Source organism: Procambarus clarkii, chromosome 39 (genome assembly GCF_040958095.1).
Source record: "Procambarus clarkii isolate CNS0578487 chromosome 39, FALCON_Pclarkii_2.0, whole genome shotgun sequence".
Taxonomy (NCBI): Eukaryota; Metazoa; Arthropoda; class Malacostraca; order Decapoda; family Cambaridae; genus Procambarus; species Procambarus clarkii.
The window spans coordinates 14,098,197-14,118,882 of NC_091188.1; the positions used below are offsets into that span (position 1 = coordinate 14,098,197).

General features: G+C 45.9%; 1 protein-coding gene across 1 annotated transcript in view; it reads right to left on the reverse strand.

Moving 5' to 3' along the window:
• The window catches only part of LOC123760413 (SH3KBP1-binding protein 1), a 120,774-nt gene that overhangs the window by 40,080 nt on the left and 60,008 nt on the right, over positions 1–20,686 (reverse strand). Inside the window, 4 exon segments of the mRNA XM_045746097.2 lie at positions 8,600–8,739; positions 17,412–17,528; positions 19,534–19,693; positions 19,695–19,738. Of these exon segments, the coding sequence (XP_045602053.1) occupies positions 8,600–8,739; positions 17,412–17,528; positions 19,534–19,693; positions 19,695–19,738 (461 nt within the window).

Below are 20,686 nucleotides of genomic sequence, written 5' to 3' on the forward strand. Positions count from 1 at the left end.
CGGGTCAAGGTGTCAGTGACCCAACAGGCAGCACGACGGAGGTAAAATTGGCGACTGTCACCCGGAGACAAGGGAACAGCAACCAACGATCCCGTACAAGACGGGTTGGAACCCGGAAGACACATTCAATGGTCCCCCGAGCCCAGACAGGGGTTTCCAGGGCCCGTAGGGTAACAACTACGGGAAGCCCGGGCAAGGTGTTGCTAACCGGTGAAGAAACCCAAACATAACAAAGAGGGTAGATTATAGCACTGAAAACCCCTGAGACGTGAACAAGCACGGGGGCCTAGCAGAGGGCCGCCAAACACTACCAGTGGAACTATAACCACCTTAGGCAGACCCCCACCAGGCAAGAAAAATGAAAAACAAAAGAAAAACCCCGCAAAAGTACACCGTCTCCAGAGGCAACAGAAACCGGCCGCCGCTTAGGTGGCAGGCTGCGCAACACCTCGACGCCCTAACCAGCACAATACCAATCCCTACCCAGGGCCAAACAAGGGCCCCAAGCCCCAGCTGGCCCCAAGGGCGAGGCAAATGCCGAGCAGCAAGAACCTCAACGGGAATGGTTCCCGAACGCCCCAGGGAAGATAACCCTGTTACGCAAGGGCAGTACTCACAGGGCACTTAGGGAAGTCAGCCACTAAGCACATGCAGCCCCGGCACTGATGAAGTACTCCTGGCCACCGCACACCACAACACACGGCAGTGAATGCCACACAAGGCAAACACCGCCTAGGAAACTGAGGCCAGAGAAGCGTCAATCCCGGTTGACATTAGCGAACGAACTGGAGCTTGGCAGCCGGCGCGGTAGGTCCGGGGCTCCCCCCTCCCCCTCCCGGGGTGGGGAGGGCTGCGCGGACGATCGGCGCGGCAGTAAAGTGTGATGTTTGCTTGTTTGCTTGTTTCCTTGGGATTGTAGGGAGTTTTCTACCTCTCTGTTCGGTTTTTGTTGTAGTTTCTTACCATGTGGGGTTTGTTTTGTTACGCCTACCTTTCTGGGTGCCTAACCCCGGTCGATGGCAGATAAGGAAAACCCCCAACCATATGGGGTTTTCCAGGGCCATTGCTCCCTGAAACCTCTCTGAAGGGGCCAGGTTCTGGCGCTGGTCCCTGGTAGGTCTGAACTCCTTAGCTAATGTCCCGGTCTAACATAACATACATTAGCCCGATAAGCTCCAGGGAGCCGTAGGGGCTCCCCACAGAAAATCCTGATAATCCGTCTGTAATGAGTTTCACTGCATACCAGTTAGTTTCCTCAACAAATTTTTCCACATCTTGTCTGAAACGCTGTGTGTATTATTGGCTTTAGACATAGTATGTACTCTACTAGCTCTATCTAAAATCCAACATTCTGCTTGTAACTCAATATGTATGTACTTTTACCTAAATAAAATATTTATTTTTTATTTATTTATTTACAGCATTTATTTATTTATATTTAAGATGTTTCATGAATTGCTTGTCAGAATAAGCAATAAATTACTCACTTTCACTTATGTCACCAGTATACAGGAAAATGTCTAACACCAACATCCATACCATAAAATGTTGGTATTTCTGGTACAAAAGTCTCTCAATCTTCCCACATGAGTACCCCCCATGCTGCCTGTGGAAGGGGCCACAATCAGCACCACAGGTGCTAACACAATAGTTCCATCTTACAGCCTGGAGATGAAGTTCTTCGACGTTGCATAGACCCGACCATGAACAGTTAAAGGGGAGGGCCACACTTTCCTCATGATCCCAATGGCTGGCCACACAGCATTGCTTTGCAGGGTGAGCTGCTGACACAGCAAACCTCTGCCTAGTAACACTATGAGAACCGCTACCACTCGGTTCATCTATGCTACTAGCATCAGAACCAACGTTACCGAACTTGGAAACGGCAATCTTTCACATACTCATAGCATTTAGGAATGACAGATTCCGTATCACAGGTGGTGATATATAACACTCTGGAAGAGGTGTTGGCCTGGGACATGGCAGTGGTGCAATACACGTACTGGACATGCTCACTATCTTCCTCATCTATGTCCATATAACTTGTGTCTGATCATTGTGTCATTATCAGTCATTATCAGGTCTTGGGTCATCAGCATCACTATAAAGGTCATCATGATACAATATATCATGTATTTTATTGTCCATGAGTGATTTTCAATCACTCATGGACAAAATAAAATTTTGTCACTTCAAAATAAGCCAACCTGCACCCGAGGTGCATGCTGGGAATTTTTCAAGATGGCAGACACTCACTGGAGGCCTCAGCCAACCATTTGCTACCCAGGTTACCTCGCATGAGTTTTGAATCTGACAATGTACCAACAAACAAGTTATCTCGGTCAGCGCACCACCCGTCAACAGAGATATCTTGGTATGCGCAGTGCAAGTAAAAAACCAGCGTTGAATGTAATGAAACGCCATTTTCTGGGTGAGACCCGGAGGCTCCCCGGAGCTTTACCGGCTGATATGCTAATGTCAGACTTTGGCATCAGTCATGTGTATGGAGTTCTAGGGCCTACCGGGGACCACGAGCCAGAACCTGGCCCCCTCAGAGAGGCAAGGGGAGCAATGGCCTATAGAAACCCCCGTGTGGTTGGAAGCATTCTATGTCTGCCATCGACCGGGTCAAGCATCCAGAAAGGTAAGCATTCCAAAACAAACCCCTATTCTGGTGAAAATTGCTACCTAAGCCGAACTAGTGAATAGAACTCTTCAACAGAAAACACGGAAACTAGTATGACGTCATACGTCACCGCGCCGCTGTCTGCGCAGCTCCCCCCTCCCCGGGAGGGGGAAGGGGGAGCCCCAGACCTCCCACGCCGGCTATCCACCCATCAGTTCTGAGGCTGGATGTCAAAACACGCGAAAAACGCCGACCGGAGGGAGGGAGGGTTGCCGGGGAGCCTCCGGGTCTCACCCAGAAAATGGCGTTTCATTACATTCAACGCTGGTTTTCTGGGGGGAGCCCCGTCGGCTCCCCGGAGCTAACTACCCACAGAGGAAGGTCAAAGGGACAAAACCGGGAGGCGGACACCACGCACCCCCCAAGGAGGAGAGACAACCGGCAGCAAACGCCAACCCAAGGCGCCACAGCCCCGAAAATCCCGGGAACAACACGAGAACCACGAGCAGCAAGGCCCCTGCACGAACACCAAAAATCCATGCTCGAAAGACTGCAAGGCCACGTCGCCCAGACGGCAGCGAGAGCAGCGAAGCCACGAACGCCACAGGCATGAGGGAAGAACACAGGCAGCTTAGCCGCAAGAACACGGCTGACCACCCGGGACACCATCACCCGCGAACCGGGAAGAACAGAACCGGATCAACGCAAAACGCGCTCCGGACCCAAACGCCGTGGCACGCAAACAACAGCAGAGGGCCGCCACTGAACACAAAAACGACACACCCCCGGCCCGACCAACAAAGCACCAACAAACCCTGGACCCCTCCAGAATGCAGCAGCCCCACCCCCCGCCAGAAAAGATGGAGACTGCTGCCATCAAACAACCAAAACGCTAAAACCGAAGGAGCAAGAAAACACAGCGAACCGACCCCCAGAGGCAAAGGCCCAAAGGAAAGAGCCGACGAAAAAACACACCGGAACCGAAGGGGCACTACCAACCGAGGAGAAGACAGAGCACGCTGACCAGAGACCAGGATGGTGCAAGCGGCGCACGAACAGGCCGGAGGTGAAATGACGCACAAGACAGCTGACTAACGGTGCAGAAGCAACACCAAGACCGAAAGCAAGCTGAAGCGGCTCCGCCTGCGCCGCACGAAAAGAGGCGACAGTATGTGGCAAGACGACGGCCCCCAACCCCTACTAGAAAACCAAGCCGAGAGTAAACCAAGCCAACAAGAAGGACCCACCGAAGAAGGGACAGGAAAAGGAAGGACCGCCTAAATACCCCATACTGCCGCCAAGAAAGCACGCAGGTGGGACACCTACCACGAAGCCACCTGACCACCAACCGGAGGCGAGACCACGAGGCAGAACATAAGCAGCCCCGACAAGGCCCCCCCCGAGCCCAGGAAAAAGGCGGAGCCGCGAGAAGATCTCGGGCGCGACCACCGAAACCCAGGCGGCACAAGGAGATGGAACGTCTGCCGAACAGAAAAACTCCGAAGCATGCAAGCCCGCCAGGAGTTCAGAAACGACGGGTCCGACGCGAGACATCGCAAGACCCCCCCCAAAAAAAAACAACCGGCAGGGCAAGCTAGGAAACCAAAGAAGGCGGAAGGGTCGCCGCCAGAACAGGACCCGAACCAAGGGGCACGAACAACTGCAACAGACCGAGACAAAGAAGCACATCACAGGACACAGGCTGACAAACGCCTAAGAACACACGCAGAACATTCCTGCTGCAGAAGAGGCAGGAAGAAAGAGCAGAAGCACAAAAAAAAAAAAAAAAAAAAAAAAAAAAAAAAAAAAAAAAAAAAAAAAAAAAAAAAAAAAAAAAAAAAAAAACAGGAGAACAACCAGGGGTGGACAATCAGGCAGGGACAAAAACCCCACGCAATCCCCAGGCACAAAACGGCAGCAAAGCGCCACTCCACAACCGGACACAGGAACAAGGACACGCCACCGTGAAACACGGTACCAATGCTCACGTGCAGCAGCAGCAGCAGCAACAGGCACCACTGCAACATGCAACATGTAAATAGCAACTCCCCTCTGCAAAGGCAGAGAACGGAGCAGGCAGACCCCAGACAGGGCCAACGGAGACACGACAAAACCCTGCAGGCCCAGAAACCTGCACCAGGCGACCGACGGCGGAGAAAACCCCGCTCGATACCTGCTGGATGAGGTACTGGGAGCTCTTTTACACCTCAAGCCCGGCCCAAGGTCAGGCCAGACCGGCCAGAGGATGGCCCACCAGGCAGCTGCTAGGAGCAGTCCACCGGTCCACATACCCCCACAACCAGGACGGGCCGGAACTGCCATACGAAAACAGGCCAGTGCGCCCTGGAAGTCCACGGACGAACCAGCAAGAAGGCTTATGCTCGCAAGTAGGTCGTGTAACAAGCACAGACCACTGATTGTAATACAGTGTTCCCCAAAAGTGCCAATAGCACCACTGCACGCCGCTGGTACTATCCCGCAAGTTCTACCAGATAGGCGGGACCCAAGAGCCAGAGCTCAAATCCTGCAAGCACAGCCAGGAGCCTCACCAGGTGAGTACAGAACCAACCCTACAACCCCCACACCTCACAACATTAAAAAAGGAGGGCCCCCTGAATGACTCCAGCATGGGTTGGACATGCACATGAGGGGGACAGGAAGGGGTGATAAAGGGACAGTCACTGGTGTGCGAACGGTCTCAGTCGTACAAAATTATACCTAAATAAAAACAGGTATATGAACACCGCCGCATCCAGCGCCCGGCCAAAAGACGCCAGACCGCAGAAACTCACCTGGCGAATGGTGGCTCGAACTTGACACGACTCAACCGTGCCCAGAAGAACTTGGGAGCACCGCCAGGTGAAGACGCCAGAGCCGGACCCGCAGGAGAACAGGGAGAGGCGAAGGAGGCGGTCCACACCCATGACACAGAAAACCGCGGTGTCCTCCCCACAACTGGGAACCAGGACACCCCTGGTGCAAAGGGGCACATACCGCAGCCAGGGAGAAGAACGAGAGGCGAAGCACTGTAGCAAAAAAGGGCGCAAAACCCCAGCACTGAACCATCGCCCAGACCAAAACAAACTCCACGGCGCATGCGCATAACACGCTGGCCGAACCGCACACCCTCCCTGCGGGAAGGCGCCAGCCAGGACTATTGCATGAGAAAAGGAGCCAAAAGAGGAAGCAGGAACAATAAAACCGGCTAAAGAAGCAAAGAGCCCAAAAAAAAAGGGAACCCAAACGGGCGACAAGTAGCCCAAACGGGCGACAAGTAGCCCAACCGGGCGACAAGTAGCCCAACCGGGCGACAAGGAGCCCAACCGGGCGACAAGTAGCCCAACAGGGCGACAAGTAGCCCAACAGGGCGACAAGTAGCCCAACAGGGCGACAAGTACTAGGAGCCGACAGACGTTCCAATAATGCGGGAAGTAGCGAAAAACCTTCCCGTACCCTCGAGAACACAGAAGCCAACACTAGTCCCGAAGGCACACGAAGGCGCAGGCGCACCCGAGATCAAAAGTCACGCAGAACCCCAACGAACGGGGAAACATGACAAAAACACCGTCCCAAAAAGCGGGGGAGGAAACATCCACCCACAGGACGGAACCAACCGACTCAAAGGCCAAGGAACCGAGCCCGGGGAGGGGCCGACGTCCAACAGCACGTACGGCGAGTGGGGAGGAAAGACCCCACTCCGCGTAACCACAAGCCCCGCCTAGAGGGGGATAAAACCCCCCACGGGGTCTAACGGGGCCAAGGCCCCCCCCAAGGCAGCCCCTCCCCAGCCCCGGGAACCTACACGACAGGCCCCGGGGCCGAGCCGTTCCCCCAAAGCCCCGGCCGTACCAGAAAACCGGGGCAGCCGTGAAAACACTAAGGAAGGGAGCCCACTGGCAGACTCATACAACACGGCTGGAGGAACAGGCCCAAATGCCCCCGTCACTACCCCGGAAGGGGAATTCCCCGAGACTGCCCGAGTCTCAACACCACGAAACACCCCGCCCTGAACCTACAGACGGTAAGGAACCGGATGCAGGCAGGAAGGGTGAACCAGGGGAAAGACAAGGGGGCGTGGATGCAACCAACACCCCCAAGCTCCCAAAACGAAATACAACGGGGCAGCCCAGGGGCTCCCGGGGAGGAAACCACGAGAACGTTGCCACCACCAAGGCTCAAGTGCAACGCCCCTGCTGCCCGCACCCGCTTTGTTAGCACAACTGGGTAACCGAGCCACAACGAGCAACCAAACTCGCAGGACACCGGGTCGAAGGTGTCACCGACCCCACAGGCAGCAGACGGAGGCAAAACAGAGAGTCACCCAGAGACAAAAGGTGAGAGCAACCCTCAAACTCGCTGGAAGCGAGGGGGGGGCTCTGGGGTCACATCCATCGGACCCGCGCGCCCCCAGGGGTTTCCCAGGGTCCCGAGCGTTTACTTTAAGAGGACTCGCGCTCAGGTAATCCCAGGCAGGGTACTGCTAACCGGCACCCAAGCTACCAAACAACTTTCTAAGAGCTGAACCCCCGGGACGTGTACACTCACGGGGACCTAGCAGGGGGTACCACCAGAAATACTCAGAACACAAGGGACACAAGGGGCAAGAACGAAGGCAGACCCCCCCACCAGGTATATAAACAAAAGAAAAAGAAAACCCCGCAAGAGGACAGCGTACCCAAGCGGAACAGAGCCGGCCGCTATGATTGGTAAAGACAAGCTGCACAGTACCCCGCGCCCCACCAGTGCAAACACCGCCCCTTACTCTAAGGCGAACATGGGAGACAGAACACCCGAGCACACAAAGAGCGGCCGAAAACCAAGCGGTAAACGGCCAAGCAGGGGCAGGACCCAAGGAACTTGTGGAAGGTGGCCCCAAGCCCCAAGGGCAGTACTTACAAGGCACCTAGGGAAGGGAACCCGAGGCGCATGCAGCCCGAGTACTGAAGAATCACACCCGGCTCACGCACCACCTAGAAAACAGACACCACACTCTAGGTACAGTGCTGAAACAACCACTGGAGCCGGAGCACATAACCATTGCCAATAGCATCAGCCGAAGAACTGATGGGTGGATAGCCGGCGTGGGAGGTCTGGGGCTCCCCCTTCCCCCTCCCGGGGAGGGGGGAGCTGCGCAGACAGCGGCGCGGTGACGTATGACGTCATACTAGTTTCCGTGTTTTCTGTTGAAGAGTTCTATTCACTAGTTCGGCTTAGGTAGCAATTTTCACCAGAATAGGGGTTTGTTTTGGAATGCTTACCTTTCTGGATGCTTGACCCGGTCGATGGCAGACATAGAATGCTTCCAACCACACGGGGGTTTCTATAGGCCATTGCTCCCCTTGCCTCTCTGAGGGGGCCAGGTTCTGGCTCGTGGTCCCCGGTAGGCCCTAGAACTCCATACACATGACTGATGCCAAAGTCTGACATTAGCATATCAGCCGGTAAAGCTCCGGGGAGCCGACGGGGCTCCCCCCAGAAAAGTTGGGCAGTTAATCTGTTAAATTTTAGCCTGTATGTTATGCTTCTGCTTGGGCACACTAAGACTGGTATTTTTTCCTTACTCACACTGACATCCCAGCATGTCTCCACGACAATAGAGAACAATAGTTTAGCAATTGCAGTTTTCATAACATTCAATATTGGATTTTTGTTTATCTAAAAACATATTTATTAATCTGTATTTGAATACAGTACTGTATATGGAAAGAAAACTTATTTTTATGATTATAAATACTGTTTAAAAAAATTGAGAACACAAAGAAAACTCTTTGATAATTATATTTATTGGCTGCATTAATGATGATACACATCTTCGGATCACACATAGCATACTGAAAAAGGAACAATTTAGCAGCTAAAATTAATCACTTGTTCATTCAAAATAAAATGACTTGCATAACACATGGCATCTCTTGACCATGTAAGTTAAACCTAATTTAATGAGAGTTAGTAAGACTACACAGCATGTCTCACCTTGGTCACAGGATATCTATGAACTGTGAAAGTCTGGAAGAGCTGAGGCCCGTGCCCCACTGTCTCCGGGTGTTGAACGATGACTCTCACTGTTCCAGAACTTGTGCCATACGCAATCTCAATCCAGTTTCCGCATACATCTAAAATGAATATCAAACTTAGATATTCTAAATATTATTATGCGAGAAATTAAAGCTAGATAAGATTTGCCTGCCTCAGGATGATCAAGGAAATTATCCCTCTTCTGCTAGAGTAGCCCTCAGTTGCATTAACCACTGCACTGCAGAGCATTAAAATATAAAGTCCCCCATGGTACGCTGAAAAATTTTATTACAAAAAAAAAAATCTTATAGTGTTAAAATGCAGTCTCTGATCATGGGAAACTAAAATATTGTATGTTACATACTTTAGCTTTGATGGAGCTGAGAAGTTGAGCAATTTATGGGTGCCGAGTGATGAGGTGCTAGGAGACACTCGACCCCGTCACCCCGAGGGGCGGCAGTTGCCGCGAATAAAATTTTTCATAATTACTGTATTTCAATGTCTCTTATTCATTTCTTCTCTTTTTTTTCCTGTAATATTATTCAAAAGTGTGTAATTTGTGGAATTTATATACAGGTAGTTCAATGCGTGGAACATAACTATTCTCAAACTTATGGATCTCGAATATATCGACACGTATATTATATTCTAAGACCAATCAAGCAGTGTTTTTGCTGTTATTACACTATATACATATATTATATATAACTATTTACATTTTTGTGCACCATAATGAACTACAATGATTGTGTGGTGAGAGTGTATATACACAGAACAAGAATCCAAGGTCAGCCTAGCAGCCGACAGTGAGTGTGGCAAGGGCTGTCTCAAATACATTTTTACATAATTATTTCAGTGTCTGTGAATAGTTTTATATCTAGTGTTTTGCTGTAATATTATTCAATAGTGTGTAATTTGAGGAATCTATATAGTTAAGTGCATGGAACATCACTATTCTCAAAAATATGGGGTTCATATATGGTGACATTACAATGGGGTATATTATGTTCTAAGCTCAACCAAACAGTGTTCTTGCTGTTGCTATGCAATATACACACACATTATATATAATGATACACATCTTGGGATCACACAAAGCATACTAAAAAAGGAACAATTTAGCAGCTAAAATTAATCACTTGTTCATTCAAAATAAAATGACTTGCATAACAAATGGCATCTCTTGATCATGTAAGTTAAACCTAATTTAATGAGAGTTAGTGAGTGTGGCAAGGTGTTTTGCTGTAATATTATTCAGTAATATTTCTCAAATATGCACTATAACTAACTAATAAGCTGTTCTGGTGGGTATGGTGATAAAATCAATACCCAGCATAGAGCCACATGATACAAGCAGATGATGCCAGCAGTCGCATGATGCAAGACAATGCCTCTAATATTCTACACATCCCGCTATGACTAGTTACAAAACTGCTGTTATTATCACATTCCTGTCACAAAATCCTGAATATGAATCCATTTCAACAGGGTTATATTTTGAAGGAACATAAGGTTGTTTCATGATGCATAGATGTAGGAAACAATGGTTGGGTGCTGTCTCTTTTTACATGATGCTGTGAATATCATAACTAGCATTGTATTAATTGATATCTGAACATTGTACATAGTCTATCACAGTCAGGATCATCTATGACACAATCAATACAAAATAATTACAGTTACCAATTTTATTCATCATTACTAAGTGATGCTGTGGCCTCTAGCTGTAGAGAAGTGCTGTGAGCTGCTCGTGCATGTGCCAGCCTTGGTTATTCTCTCAGTACTGTACTAAGGCTCTCACAGCCAGCACGAATGCTGACAATTATTCTTTGAAGATGGCGTCTGTTTACTGGAGTCCGGAGGAACAGGATGTGAGCCCCGTGTACCCACAGGAGTTTTGAATTGCTTCCTATACCTAAAAGTGCCATATGGCACTCTGCACACCCCTGATCGGGTCCCTTAACCACAGAACTGCGCCAACCGAGTATTCTCAGTCGGCAGGAAGCTGCGCTAACCGAGAATTTTTTTTATTTTTTCGTACCCATTCTAAATGTGTGCTCGGTTGGTTGTGTACGAAATGGACTCTTAGGACCTCCAGTGAGAGGCAGCCATCTTGGAAAAAATTTCCAGACTGCCCTAGGGCTGCTGGCTGGGTTAGTACTGAGTGAGGAACCATGGGTGGCGTACGCGCCTCTGGCTCCCAAACACCTGTCCGACGCGGTGTTGAAAGATAGCGCTCTGTCGGTGAAATTCAAATCTTATTGTTTGAAGAACATAAGGGTCATGATATTGGTGAAGCTAGGCGCAATAAGGACCAAACACAAAGGTCAGATGCAAGTGATACAGCACCTATGAGGACGATAGAGTGAACGTATCCAGTTGTAGCTCTGAGCGCCACCCTTGCCCACCTATGCCATCTCCAATTTATATAGATGATACATAGATGAATCGTTTTCTGCATTCAGTGATGATGCATCTCATACAAGTAGCATAGATGAACAGTGTAAGCAGCTTCCATGGTGGTGTTTTCCATAGATATTTTCAAGAATAGCTGAATCTCTTCTTGACTGACGGACACTCTTCGAGGCTGGCTGAATCTCTTCCTGCGTGGGAACTTACAAAGCAATCTTTTCACGACTACCTTACAAATTGATCTTTTCCTATAATCTTTTCAAGACTACCTTATTCTTTACAAGCTTGGTTACATCCCACCTACAGGTACTAAAGCCAAGGGTGTATGCGTGTGTTATTTGCAAGCACACAGATAGAAGAAACAGGAAGCGAAAATCTATCTGTACCTGGTGCAACGAGAGTGAAGTCACGCTGTGTACCATGGTACGTACTTCGTTGATTATTACTCACTTCTGAAGTACCGTGTAATACAGTGTATTACTGTGTAAATAGTGTGTGAAACTGTACAAATTGTAATTTTAGTGAATTTTTAACAAGTAATAGTGCGACAAACATTTATTGTGGACACATTACTGACACATGTATCACAGTTCCAAGGAACATTATGAACGTTCTACTGTATACATACTGTAAAGGACACAAATACGCATCATATATGATAAAAAAATAAATAAAAAATAAAACCGCATTGGAAATACAGTATATAGAACAAATAATTGAAAATATATTTGTGGCAACACCCGGTGCTTGACTGGTCCACGCGACTGTGTCTGGACGTATCACGCATGGGCGACCAGGCCCTGATGACGCCACAGCGCACCTTGTCCACGTCCCCACAGCCAAAGTAAGTGGAATTTGGTATTTATTTTTACAGAGACATGTTCAGGGAAGGGAATTTATCATTTTATGAAGAAAAAAGATTTTTTGGGGAACACTTGATTTCATGCGCACAGGGGGAATTTCACAATTGAAATTGAAATAAGTTTATTGAGGTAAAATACACACAAAGGGATGAGGTAGCTCAAACTATTCTCACCCCGTTCAGTACATCGTGTTAATACATACATACACACACATCACAAGCAATAAACGTATTACCGAACATTCTGAGAGATAAACATATACATTTCCTAATTTCACAATAAACTCGGCACATCACAGTGGTTAAGGCTCTCTGCGCACCCCCCCCCCCCCTGATTGGGTCTCTTAAGGCGCTCTGCTCAGTGAAGTGGTTAAACAATCTTAAAAAAAAAGTAGTGAATGTAATGAAATGCTTCTTCCTTCTGGTCCTTGGTGATGCTGCCTGGCAAGCTCCGTCTAATTCAATCCACACCAGGCTCTTACCAGACATATATAAGCATACTAAGGACTAGAGGCAAAACCTTTTATGTAAAACCTTTTATGTAAAGTTATTCATGTCTGGTAGCATCCAAGAGAAGGCATCTTCTAAAGAGTAAGGACAAGAGGATTGTAGATCACCATAACCAAGAAAAGACCACTAGAAAGGAGGGTGAGTAAAAACAGACAACAGCAATGTAAATGAACCTGTAGAAAATGGGAGAATGAAGCCCCAAGATTCACAAATAACAATAATAATAATAATGCAGTGATGAAAGCAGTTCTCACTTCAGTTACACCTGTACACCACCAGAGGACTGAACACTTTTTTCCCTCGAACCCTTAACCTTTATTCCTTAGTCATATAACTAGTGGTCCAAACAATCCTGCTATTTGAACCCAACATAAGTACACAGAATTGCAGAAGGCATATTGGCCCATACGAGGCAGCTATTTACACCCAACATAAAAACAAAGCAAACTGTAGATGACTCACTGTAAATAGTTTACTGTATGTGTACAGTATAATACAATAAAATAAATACAAAAAAGAGAAACACAAAAACAAGAAAGGAGAACAGCAAACTCGTGGTTCAACAGTGTAAGGAGAAAAAGGAGGAGACAAAAAGGCATACAAATAGTATAGGGAGATGTGTACTGAGACAAACAGGAAGGCACTAAGGAAGACCAAGAATGAGTTCACAAAAAACCAGCATTGAATATAATGAAATGCCAATATTTGGTTGAGCCTTAGTGGCTCCCTGAAACTATTACACTGATTTGGTGCCATATTACTAGGTGCCATCAGTTGTGGAGTTCTCATTGGCCTACCATGGACCACAAGCCAGAACCTGGCTCCCTCTGAGAGGCACAGGGAGCAGTGGCACCATGAAAACCTTTTATGTAAAGTTATTCATGTCTGGTAGCATCCAAAAGAAGGCACCCAGAAAGTCAGTTAAACTAAACAGACTACTGCATCGTTAGAAATAAGATCACAGCCTCAAAACTGCCAAAAGAACTCTCCAACAATACAAACTATGAAAAATTCATGAAACTAGCACATGTTAGAATGCAACACCTATTCCCCTCTCGTCTTGGTGGAAGAAGGGAGGCGGACTGGGACAGCCACCTGCTCCACCACCAGTTCTTATAATGATAGAAACCACCCCAATGCCCTGGGAAAGAGAGGGTGTCAGGAAGCCACAAGGACTCGCCCAGAAAATAGCATTTCATTACATTCAATGCTGGTTTTCTGGGGAAAGCCCCTTGTGGCTCCCTGAAGCTACCTGCTCACAGAAATAGAAAAGAGGGCATACCAGGGAGGAGAAAGCACTGCAGGTATCATGATGAAAGGAGCCCAATGTTCACGAACACGACCCAAAGTCACACCAAGCCACAGAAGACTAGGAACATCCAGAAGATACCCGGCTGCTGGGACCTCGCCCAACCACCCCACCCCCCTACCCCCCTTGCCTGAAAAACGACAAAAATACATGAGCAAAGAGCACCGAAAGATCAGCCCATGGAAGAACATCAAAAGCACGAGGGTAGACCACTGGCTAGAGCGTAAGACACAGCAGATAACCAGAGAAACACGAGCCCTAGAACAGGAAACCAGGGGAATCAGGGGAAACCAGGTGAAACCAGATGAAACCAGAGCAAACCACAAAGAGACCACAGCAACAGAACCGGTGGCACAAAAGCACCGAAAGAAAACCGACACCATACACATGATGCACCTCGGCAGAAACCACTAAGCATCCACCACCAGAGGGCCCCACCGGAAACCGGCTGACTCATTTCCGGTTTCCCACCAGAAACCGACTGATTGCTGCTGACTCACCGGAGCCAGCAGCAACCCAACAAAGCAGCTACAAGGGAGAGAGAGATAAAAAAAAAAAAAAATCCCCAGTGCTGAAGGTGCTCAAGAAACCTGGTCACTTGGCAACCAGAAGCCAGAGAAAGCAAACGAGAGCTTGCTAAAACCAGTCAGATACCTGGTTGATATCTGGTTGATGGGGTTCAGGGAGTTTTTCTACTCCCCAAGCCTGGCCCAAGGCCAAGCTTGACTTGTGAGAGTTTGGTCCACTAGGCTGTTGCTTGGAGCAGCCCGCAGGCCCACATACCCACCACAGCCCGGTTGGTCCGGCACTCCTTGGAGGAATAAATCTAGTTTCCTCTTGAAGATGTCCACGGTTGTTCCGGCAATATTTCTTATGCTTGCTGGGAGGACGTTGAACAACCGCGGACCTCTGATGTTTATACAGTGTTCTCTGATTGTGCCTATGGCACCTCTGCTCTTCACTGGTTCTATTCTGCATTTTCTTCCATATCATTCACTCCAGTACGTTGTTATTTTACTGTGTAGATTTGGTACTTGGCTCTCCAGTATCTTCCAGGTGTATATTATTTGATATCTCTCTTGTCTTCTTTCTAGTGAGTACATTTGGAGGGCTTTGAGACGATCCCAATAATTTAGGTGCTTTATTGCGTCTATGCGTGCCGTATATGTTCTCTGTATTCCCTCTATTTCAGCAATCTCTCCTGCTCTGAAGGGGGAAGTGAGTACTGAGCAGTACTCAAGACAGGACAACACAAGTGACTTGAAGAGTACAACCATTGTGATGGGATCCCTGGATTTGAAAGTTCTCGTAATCCATCCTATCATTTTTCTGGCTGTCGCAATATTTGCTTGGTTATGCTCCTTAAAAGTTAAGTCGTCAGACATTATTATTCCCAAATCCTTTACATGCTGTTTTCCTACTATGGGTACATTTGATTGTGTTTTGTACTCTGCATTATGTTTAAGGTCCTCATTTTTACCGTACCTGAGTACCTGGAATTCATCACTGTTAAACATCATGTTATTTTCTGATGCCCAGTCGAAAACTTTATTAATATCAGCTTGAAGTTTTTCAGTGTCTTCAGCCGAGATAATTTTCATACTGATTTTTGTGTCATCTGCAAAGGATGATACGAAGCTGTGACTTGTATTTTTGTCTATATGGGCCAGGACCGAAAGAAACATATGAACATTGCCAGGTGGCACAGACAACAAAACCCTTAAATTTGCACAAGGTATGAGCAAGCTTGGAAGAGGTACCCACTAAACAACTGAGCCTGTGGAGATTTTCCAGGGTCTGCAGGGTGTGTTCCCTGCAGGAAGCCCCTACACTGGGAACACAATGCTGGTAACCCCTGTATCTTGTACAGGCACCCCTAGTTACCCAAAGCCAACAGCAAGGTCCAAGGAGCAACAAGGGGGGAGAAGGTTAACCTTAGGTGAAACCTAATAAAGGTAGAGTAGAAAAGCACCTAAACAGAAAAGGGCAAAAATTATGAAAAACCCTGAAAAGGGGCAAAAATGCAATCTCGGAACCCCTTAGCATCAATCCGCGGAGAACGAGCCACAGGGAAAAATTGTAGCACCAACCAGACATATAAGCTGGAAGCCCTCGGCATCTCAGTTTGGTCATGCAAACCACAGTGCACCTCACCAGCACGCTTGTTCAACACACTAGTTCAAAACTAGAAGACAGAAGAAAAAGAGGTGATATGATCACTACATACAAAATAGTAACAGGAATTGATAAAATCGATAGGGAAGATTTCCTGAGACCTGGAACTTTAAGAACAAGAGGTCATAGATATAAACTAGCTAAACACAGATGCCGAAGAAATATAAGAAAATTCACTTTCGCAAACAGAGTGGTAGACGGTTGGAACAAGTTAGGGGAGAAGGTGGTGGAGGCCAAGACCGTCAGTAGTTTCAAAGCGTTATATGACAAAGAGTGCTGGGAAGATGGGATACCACGAGCGTAGCTCTCATCCTGTAACTACACTTAGGTAATTACACTTCCACTACACATAAGAGGCATAACTTGCTGACCCCTCAGTGTTCAAGAGAGAACTTGATAAACACCTGCAAAGGATACCCGATCAACCAGGCTGTGATTCATACGTCAAGTTGCGAGCAGCAGCATCCAACAGCTTGGTTAACCTGTCCAGCAGGTAGGAGGCCTGGTCGGGGACTGGGCCATGGGGACGTCGAACCTCGAAATCATCGCAAGGTAGCAATAAACACTCCCGACCCAAAGACTGACAGTCCAAGAGAACTGGTTTACTGAAGGGTGAGGGCCAAACCAAAGCGAGGAGAACCCCTAAGGGAGTATATCCTGACCTAACCAGATAAGACAACCCTGACTGCACAAGGGTAGTACTTAGGGAGCATGCAAGAAGAGAACCCTGAGCACATACAGCCTCAAGCACACTAAATTTCTAGCTCACACTAAGCAAACACTTATAAAACAGCTTCAAAGCAGGGTTGCCATAATATGCATTGCTGAAAGTTGTGAGCTTAAAGAGTAAGAACTATGAATATACTGTAAACCAAAAGTTGCCTGGCAAATGGGCTCCTTATAAGCCCATCTGGGCAACTTGTAGCCCAATGTGGCAACCTCCTCTCAAAGGCAAACACCACTCAGATAAAACATGAGACTGGAGCCAAAGTGACTAGAATGGGCGACCACACACACATCAGAATAAGAACTGATGGTGAAGCAGCCAGTTGACCTGGTCTGCCTCGTGGGGAAGGTGGTGCGTTCTAGTGCGAGCTACTTTCATACATTTTTATAGTGTGTTTATATTGTTGGGAATAGTTCCTTTGGCAGTTTTAAGGCTGTGGTTTTGTTTCTAACCAAGCAGTCTGTTTTGTTTTGCTGACTTTCTGGGTGAATACCCTTGGTGATGGCAGACATGAATGACCTTACATAAAAAGTTTTCACAGTGCCACCACTCCCTGTGCCTCTCTGAGGAAAGGGGGGGGGGCAGGTTCTGGCTCATGGTCCCCAGTAGGCCAATAAAAACTCCACAACTGATAGCATTCAGTAGTATGGCACTGAATCAGTGTAATAGCTTCTGGAAGCCACAATAAGCTCCCTTCAGAAATAGTGGCTTTGACCAATATGAGAACTATTACCATTAATTCTAAAAATTCATTTAATAACTAGAAGAGTCTTACTTGTTTTTGGTGTAAGGTAAACTGAGATAGCAGTGATGATATCATTTGATGGATCATGATAGAGCTCTGTCACTAGTAAGTCGTTATCCTTCATCCTTAGAGGAAACTTTTGCATATCTGGAGAGAAAAAGTAGTTTATAAATTATGTCAAGACATTTATGATGCTCATCAAAGCAGACATGAAACCCATCATAATTGACATTTAAATAACAATGTATGTATGTAAGATGCAGTACTGAGCAAAAAGTTAACAATATCAGCAAATGAGTTAGTGAATGTTAAACTAATTTGATAAGCATCCAAAGTTACCTATACAGAATTTTTGAAAAAAAGATGCACACAGAAAATACTGTACAGTATATCCTTACTATTTGTATTAATTGCAAGTCTAGATGAAGTTATTTACAGTGAAACTGACTTAAGAACAAGAAATGTATATTCAGAAGAACCCCTTATTGTGTGAATCCTGTTTTCCAAATTCTTTGATCATCTGGACATAAAAGTTTATGGTTCTCAACCTTATTCAATTAGATCATGTCTAGTTAATGGGGGTTAATCCCCATTATTTGTAAAGTTTGTTTAGGTTCCTGAAAATGGCTTCAATTCCCACAGTCAGAGACAGGAAGCCTGTTAGACTCATCAAGGTTCTAATATGCCAACTATTTACCTTCCCCTGGCTGCAACCCCAAACACCTACCTAACTCATGGGAACCTATTTACCGTTAGGTGAACAAAGGCATAAGTGAAAGAAAAACATTATCCAAATGCTTCTGTCCAGCCCCCATGAATTGAACCTAGGATCTTTTGGCTGTGACCCCAGTGTTGTCAATAGCACCAAAGTACCCTCATAAATTTTATAAGTGAAGTTCGTGAATTAAAAAAAGAAAAGTTTCGAGTGTGGGAAAATGAGCATGGACTTGATTTGGAAAAGCTCAAACACCTTATAATAATTTCAAAGGAAGAGTTCTAAATACTGACCCATAATTTCTATACTAGTTTTACATGTTAATCCAGCACTGAATTTACATTTTACATGTAATCCAGTACTGAATATAATGAAATGCCTATTTCTAGTGGGCTCTCAGGAGTTCTCTGATGCTATAAACTGGAAGCAACCAAGGCTAGAGGAACATCCTTTAAAGAGGCAATGGGAGCTTGGGTATCAGAAATCACCACAAAATCAATAACAATTTTATAATTTTGTGTATTCATTATCCAATACTGGATAATGAATACACAAAATGAATGAAGTGTGAATAAAGTGAATAAAGGATAATGAATAAAGTGTGTTAGTAAGTGCTAAAGTGCTAAAAGTGCTAACGTTTGTTAGCACTTTGTTAGTAAACTTATTTATATTTGTTTTATGAAGTGCCATATCTTAATTAATTGTGACAACACATAATATAATGCATAAATATAAGTGTAATTACCTCAGTGTAAATACAGAATGAGAGCTACACTCATGGTGTCCTGTCTTCACAGTACTCTTTATCATATGATGCTTTGGAACTACTGATAGTTTTGGCATCCACCATCATGTCATTTAACTTATTCCAAGAGTCTACAATCTGTTTTCAAAAGTGTAACACAGGATTTTTCTTGGCACTTTTGTTTTCTTAGCTTGAATCTATGACCTGATGACTAAACCCACACATCAGAAGATGGAGAAATGATGACGTTTTGATCCATCTTGAACATAATCAAATCCACATGACTTGATAATGGTCCAAGTTGGACCGAAATGTCATTGTTTCTCCATCTTCTGATGTGTGGTTTGGTCATCATATCTTCAGCCACTTTATTGTGACTCATCATCTCCTACTTGCCAGCCAGCAAGACAGTTATCCATCCAGCCCACCTGCCTGCCCACCCACCTACCTACCAGCCAGCCCACCAATCAAGCAACCAACCTCCATCCACCAGCCATCCACCATCTATCCTGTTGCCCTCCCAAATATGACTAAAAAGTTACCAACATATTAATACCTCCGGATTTAGGAGAGCCCTGGAGTTAACGACCTGGGTACAGCCCCATATAGGTCTTGAAATCAAGTGGATACTATATTAAATATTAAATACATTTAAAACCCACTGTTGTTGATAGTAAACAATGATTACTCACCAATATAATAAATAGAGCCATTGGTGCACCCAAGTAACAGGAAAGAACCTGCAGTGTCGAAAGATGCGATGGGTAGTACTTCTTGGATCTGCCAGTGTTGTGTCATTGCATGCCACACACCAATCTTCCCAACAGAGGAGAGTGCCACTAACTGCGATCCCGATAAAAAAGAGATACTCAACTGGTACACCCAGGTTGAAGGTCCCTGTAAACAAGAATGTTCACGTTAATCTTTACCAGTGAGAAGCAAAAATCCATTTACAGTCAAATAAAAGCTTCAAAATGGTTGCTGCCAGGTAGTTTTCTTTGCCATCATGAATATGGTTACTGTAGTACCTTGCATGAAAAGGCCAATAAGAGGTCATCACAATATAAGATTATGTTTTAAACAAAATTTTCCCCATAAATTTTTATGCCCATCAGATTTGCTTAGGTGCAGATTATTAAGCCAATTGATTTGTTATTATTCTGTTATGCATGTTTGTAGCCAACACACACACACACACACACACACACGTGTGTGTGTGTGTGTTTGGTTAGAAAGCGTGGCATAGGCTCCTCGCACAATATTCTTTATGTGGTCCTCAGGTGATAGTTTTCTATCTAGAACCACCCCTAGATCTCTTTCTTTATCAGAATTATTTAAAGATTTCTCACATAATATATAGGTAGACCCCACACAACCTATATATTATGTGAGAAATCTTTAAAGAATTCTGATAAAGAAAGAGATCTAGGAGTGGTTCTAGATAGAAAACTATCACCTGAGGATCACATAAAGAATATTGTGCGAGGAGCCTATGCCACACTTTCTAACTTCAGAATTGCTTTTAAATACATGGATGGCGATATACTAAAGAAATTGTTCACGACTTTTGTTAGGCCAAAGCTAGAATATGCCAGCCCGTCCTCCAAAAATGGGGTGGTAAATGTAAGGAGACAAATAAGTGCAATTATGTACTATTCATAGCAGTTAGGAATTGTACTTATTTTCACTTAGTATTAAATCATACTGTCAAATATATTGTGAATATTTGAGTTTACTTGAAAAACTGAATAGAAAACCACAACGTCACCTAACCAACTTAGTTTTTGAAGATAATAATTTTATTGCTTCTTAATTACAATTAGTACTTAACCTATAGCTATATGA